This window comes from Gavialis gangeticus, unplaced genomic scaffold (genome assembly GCF_001723915.1).
Source record: "Gavialis gangeticus isolate Ggan-Ray unplaced genomic scaffold, GavGan_comp1, whole genome shotgun sequence".
NCBI classification, from domain to species: Eukaryota; Metazoa; Chordata; order Crocodylia; family Gavialidae; genus Gavialis; species Gavialis gangeticus.
The window spans coordinates 7014494-7020630 of record NW_017729011.1 but is presented as its reverse complement, the minus strand read 5'-3'; the positions used below and the strand labels follow the sequence as shown (position 1 = coordinate 7020630).

At 52.4% G+C, this 6137-nt stretch overlaps 1 protein-coding gene across 1 annotated transcript in view; it reads right to left on the bottom strand.

The window, feature by feature from the left end:
- Positions 1-6: 6 nt before the first annotated feature.
- ARRDC1 (arrestin domain containing 1) overlaps positions 7-6137 on the bottom strand; it is a gene marked incomplete at its 5' end in the record, with an annotated part of 64386 nt that continues 58255 nt past the window's right edge. Inside the window, 4 exons of the mRNA XM_019510284.1 lie at positions 7-482; positions 1055-1466; positions 2985-3161; positions 3949-4131. Of these exons, the coding sequence (XP_019365829.1) occupies positions 418-482; positions 1055-1466; positions 2985-3161; positions 3949-4131 (837 nt within the window). The remainder of the gene's footprint in view (positions 483-1054; positions 1467-2984; positions 3162-3948; positions 4132-6137) is intronic.

Below are 6137 nucleotides of genomic sequence, written 5' to 3'. Positions count from 1 at the left end.
GTAGACACACACCAGTTCAGTAGCATTTCAAATAAGGCATCACAGGTGCTTTGATAGTAAAGCAGTAAGTGTTGGACTACAGTACAGGATCATATTATTGTGCAAGGCATCCCAGGGGCAGGCAGCTCCTCTGCTATAGGGTGCAATGGAGTTGTGAGGGGGCAAGACGTACCATTCTCCCCATCCCTATGCACAGACCCCACACCCCATGCCACTTCCAATAAGCCCCCTCTGGTTTTTTTTTTTTAAAACACAACAAAGAAGGAGACCACAAAAAAAAAGTGACTTAAAAATCCCAGACTGGGACAAGCCTTTCACCCTGCCCAGCCGCTGCAGGAATAGAAGATGCTTTGTGCTGTACCAGACTTCAGAGACAGTGCTGTGGAGGAGCAGCACCTGCAGGCTTCTGGTACAGGGCTAGTTGCCATTGCTGAGGCTGGAGTTGGCGCTGCTGCAGCTCTGTTCATAGGAAGGAGGCGCTTCTGCAGGGGCAGAAAGGAAGTTGTTTAAGAGTTGGGTAATGTTATTTGCTACCCACCATCCTGCCCCGCCAAATGAGGGCCCGATGCAAAGCCCACTGAAGCCAAACACTTGCACACTTCAGAAGACAGGATCAAGCTCTTCATGGACAGCCTGCCATGTTCCTACCAACATGACCCAAAAAAGGACCAGTGGTGAGGAAGAGGGAGGAAGTACTTTACACAGACTATGGAAAACTAGAAGATCCTACCCAGTGGTCCAGTACCTCTTAGCAGGGGTCACCGGACAGTTTGCAAACAATGGTTCACAGATCCAGACAGACACTGAGGATGGCACAGCTGAGGCGTAGAGAAATGGAGGTGGCTTCATAAGGATCACTCAGACTGCTGGGTCACAGAAACCCAATACTGTTCAGCCATCCAACTGATGGAAACAGCCTGTTGGGTCTTTCCATGCCCTGGCTTGAGCTCCACTGGCATGGAGGAGGTCTGCTACCACATTGCAGAAGTGTGGCAACTCTACATTTCAACAACAGGTTACTCCAATAAGCCAGGCTAAGGAGCAGGACACTCACCATATGGGTATCCCCATGTGCTGTACTCCGGAGGCAGGATGAGAGAGCTGGCAGTGGGAACTGGAACCACTGTCCCTTCGGCATAGTATGGAACAGTTGCTCCCGTTGACAAACAGAGCGTGGGGTGGTTTGGGGAGCCAGTCTGGTCCGAATCCAGCCTTACTTCCTGGAAGCTCAGTCCTGGGGCATAGCTGAATGGCTGCTGCTGGGAATGACTTTTGGTGGGGATCGAAACATTGTCCATGGGGTGGTAGCCACTTGCAGCTTCCTCCTCTTCTGGGGGTGCGCTCGGTACCACTGCAGATGGGATGTGTGGGACTGACCTGGCTGGGCTCAGAGGGATTCTGTTCACAGCGATGTTGCCGATGTAAATAGGTAGGGTGACTGAAACTTCTGGTGACTTCAGAGAAACCTTGGGGGGGGAAAAAAAAGGGCCAGGGATGAGAAAAAAAGGAGGCATCCAGTTTGCATGCCAGTTTTGTACAAGTTACATGAGCAAGGTACAATGCAGTTCACTAGTATGGCCCCAGCTATGCAGCCAAGACAGGTCATACAGCTGCTTTAGATCTGTTGTGGTAAAGATGGGTTAAGCATCTGGTTAAGGCAGTGAACTAAGGCACTAACACCCAGGTTGTGCAAGGAACTTTGGCAAAACGGAAATACTGCTGAGAGCTCTCAGCATCCAAAGGACAAAGTCGGGGGGGAGGTTGGCAGTATTATATTTCAAGGATGGGCAATTATTTGGGCTGGAGGGTCACTAAAGAAAGGGAGTTTTAGTGAGCTGTTGTGGGCTGGGGGGCAATTGATCCCATCTTGGCCTGGGATATATAAAAGGAATGGATCATGGCTCTGTCCTAGGTCCCAGCCCCTCAGTGTCATCACACTGTGATCCTGGCCCCACCTGCCCTGCTCCCAGACACCACTCCTTGCCTGCCTGTGGCCCCATCCCACCTACCCAAGCTGAACATACCCAGCTGGCAGGGGTCCCAGGCCAGTCTTCATGGAGATCCTGCCCACTCCATCCAGTGCAAGGCAGACAGCCAGGGTGCCTGGACAGTAGGGCCAGATTCTGGTGGTGGTGGCAGCGGCGGCGGCAGCAGCTGGGCAGAGTGAGCTGCTGCCACCACAGGGAGTGTGGGAAGTAAGGTCTAGTTGTTGCACCACCCCGCCATCCTGCATACCTACAGGTATCGTATGATCAAGGGACAGCAGGGTAGGTCCTATGAGGAAAGGTTGCGGGACCTGAACCTGTTCAGCCTTCAAAAGAGAAGGCTGAGGGGGGATCTTGTGGCCTGTTATAAACTGGTTAGGGGGGATCAGCAGGCGCTGGGGGAGTCCCTGTTCCCCCGAGCGCCGCAAGGAGTGACCAGGAACAACGGTCACAAGCTGGCGGAGGGAAGGTTTAAGTTGGACATCAGGAGGCGCTACTTCACGGTCAGGGCGGCTAGGGTCTGGAACCAGCTTCCAAGTGAGGTGGTGCAGGCTCCCACCCTGGGGGTTTTTAAGAGGAGGTTGGATGACCACCTTACTGGGGTCATTTGACCCCAGTGCTCTTCCTGCCATGGCAGGGGGTCAGACTAGATGATCTGCTCAGGTCCCTTCCGACCCTAGAAACTATGAAACTATACCTGGGGGTAGTGGACCAGCCACGTGTCACAGCCTGGGCTGCCTCCCATGGCTGGGCCAAGTGGCACTATGGGCTGGACGGAATCCCTTGGTATGCCAAATCCATCCTGTGGCCCATATTTTGCCCACACTTTTTATTCCTACTTCTGTCTTTCCGCCCCAGACCTGCAGCAGCTGGAGCCAGTCGGGGGGTGGGGGGGGGGCTGCAACTTCTTTGCTACTCAAATGCTAGAGGAGGAAGCCAAGGAGCACTACAGACAAGACCCACTGGGAACACTTCCAGGAAGAGGCTGGCAATACCTACTTGGATATAGTAGTCAATGTGTATGAGGGTGCAGCCTTGCAGAATAGACTGGGGCAGCGCCGGGACAAGGATTTGCTCCTTCCATTCTGCATGCTTCCACGCCTTCACCCCTGAGCCCTCCACTTCCGCAATGGTCCGCAAGTCATAAATCCAGCGTTTGGATTTGTAAGCAACTTTCTGCACATGGGTGAGAAAGAAAGATAAAGTGGAAGAATGTCAACAGGTTCCATGTTCCCTGGGATCCATCAATGCCCCACCAAGCCTCTGGGACAGACTGAACAAAAGTCAACCATGCTCTTGGCCAAGTAGAGCAGAAGTATGAAACTTTGGTTCAGACTCTTCATTCCTGCACCAATCTGGTTTGAATAAGCAAGGGCTTCTGTAACTGCTCACATGATGGCTGCAATTCAGCCCAACAAGCCAAGTATTGAATCCAAAGCCTTCAGAGCTAAAGAAGAACAGACTGCAGCAGCTTAAGCAAAAAAGCAGAGACCATCTAAGTGGGGCTTGTAACAGACTCCTGGCCTCCAGTGGAGGAGCCAGAGGTATTTAGTACATGGATACAGAGAAGCTCCGTCAGCAGAGCTAACCAGAGTGAAAGAATGAGATATGCTTACTTCGCTGTTAGGGCGGCTAGGATCTGGAACCAACTTCCAAGCAAAGTGGTGCTGGCTCCTATCCTGGGGGTCTTTAAGAGGAGGCTGGATGAACACCTTGCTGGAGTCATTTGACCCCAGTACTTTTTCCTGCCAAGGCAGGGGGTCAGACTTGATGATCTGCTCAGGTCCTTTCTGACCCTACTAACTATGAAACCAAAGGTTTAGTTCCCTTGTCGCCCCCTCGCATAGATTTGGAAAAGGAGAGGAGAGAGGCACCAAGTTTCAGCCAGGGGAGAACACATCCTGAGACACTGCTCTCTGCACCTGTCTTGGAGTGGCCTGGCACCAGTACTAGTGACTCTTACCTGAAGCAGACGGGCTACAACAGCACCAGTGTCCCGGCCAGACTTGTTCTCTATGTCTGTGCGCAGCTGGATCACCTGCCCCACAATATATCCTTTGAGGTCTGAGGTGGCAGTTAAAATGATGCTCCCACTTTTCACAAGTTTGTAGTTGAACTTCTTGGTGACTGACATAGTGTTGGGTTGCTGTGGGCCAACAATGGATGAAGATAGATATTATAAGAATATCTAGGGAACAGGGCAATGCGTAGGGGGTGCTGGCAGTGTACCCCCTACAAAAGAGCTGCCAACATCAGCGGCATCTGCAAGAAGTCGCCACGGGCTCTCGCTGCCTGTGGGTGGTCACCAACCCCTGGTCGCTCACCACCCCTCCCACCCCCACTGCCAATGACGCCGGCAGCATCTGCAGAAGCTCCACACTAACAGCTACCCACTGCCACTGCTGCCAGCACAACCGTGCCCCCCCAGCCACCAGAGGCATGCATCGTTCATGTTAGGAAAGACAGGTATGGGTTTGAAGATTGCTCTCGCTTCTTCAAACCCATACCTCGTCTTCCAGTGGCATGTTTTGGGAAACAGGAGTAGCATGCCTTGGCTTCTGGCACTCCCTTGCTGCTTGCCTCCTCCCAGGTCATGTGCAACTGCTCAGCCTTATATAAGTTTGATGCCCTGTTCCCTGCTTGCATCTGCCTCCTAGTCACCTCTTCTGCCCCATCCCATACCTTCTAAGCCTCCCACTTTTTCTGCCAAGCTCTTGCCCTCTGAAGTCCCACTTCTCCTTGAGATCTGCCAAACCGTCATCTCTCTCTTGTTGTACATACAGCTTCCACCCCAAGAAGCCGATAGGCCAGTGCTTTCCAAGCTCTTCTTCAGCATAACCTCATTTTCTCAGCATAGCCCATCATTCCCAACCCACAGCCCCCCACCCCATCTGCTTACGTTATGACCCCATTTGAGGTTGCAACCCCTACTTTGGGAACTGCTGCCATAGGCTCTCTTCTGTTTGTACAAATGCTACTCAAGTTCATGGATCACTATTCAGAATAGGGAAGACATCAGTTCCCCCCTGCCCATCCCCTTGGAGGACTGCATACAGTCAAGTGATCATTTAGGGTACAGACAGGGAAAAAATAAAATTGTCACTTCTATCTGGCCCAAAAGGCAATCTGTAACCATGACCGAAAAAGCGCACACTGCAGATCTCCAAAAAGGAAGCCAAATCAGGTGAAAAATCTGAACCCTCACTGCACAAGGGGTCAGATGAAGATGATGATGTTTCAGAACAGAGCATCTTCTATAACTTGTGTCTGAGCTGTCTCCCAGCCTCAAGCTGTTTTCAGAATGAGACGGGAGCAGAGGGAGTTCAGTCTGGTGCTTTTTCAGCCCCCCACTTGAGGGTGGGGAGGATGCATTACAGCCCCCCCCTCCCCCCAGTGGGTGGGGCTCCAGTGCACCCATCCACCTTCCAGCCTGGCTGGGGAACCCCTAGAGCCAACTCCCTCTGCTCCCCTTTTTAGAATGGGAGTGGGGAAACTTTGCAGCCTTGCAGGGAGGGGCCATTGCTAGGGGAACCTGGCTGCAGGCTCCCCCTCCTCCCTGGAACAGTGAGCTTCTAATAGGGAATTTGTTTGGTCCAGGGGATCATTTGAACTCTGAACACTTCCTGCAAAGCATTCTCAGTTACAGCAGGGAGCTGCACTTCCGTCTATGCCCTTAGAATCAGCGAGTAGAGCCCTCGTCTGTGCACTGCTGGCATGGCCTTCCAACATCACAATGGGCACATGCATGACCCAGGGAGCATCCCAGGCTGGAAGAAGCCAGGTTGTGGTTTCGTATGCAACGATCATTAAAAAGCAGCACCTAGGACAGGACCTGCCTACACTGACTGCAGGGAGTCCACTCTGTGGAGCCACCTGGAAAGAAGATTACTCCTTGCCGATACAGAAAGTGAGGGGAAGGTGGCTGATATCCAAGGAAGCTGAAGACCGGCATAAGAGGTGACCAAAAAAAGGGCAGAGCTTTGAGTGTCTGGTACACCCCAGAATTTCAGCAATGTATTCTCAGCAGTGTACAGAGGCTGATGGCACTAGAACAGTAACTGCCTCCCTCTAGCAAGAGCTACCTCTCTACTCTTGCAGAGTCCCAGTGGAATGGGCGCAAGGGATGCCTGCCCCCCACAGACATGACATCCC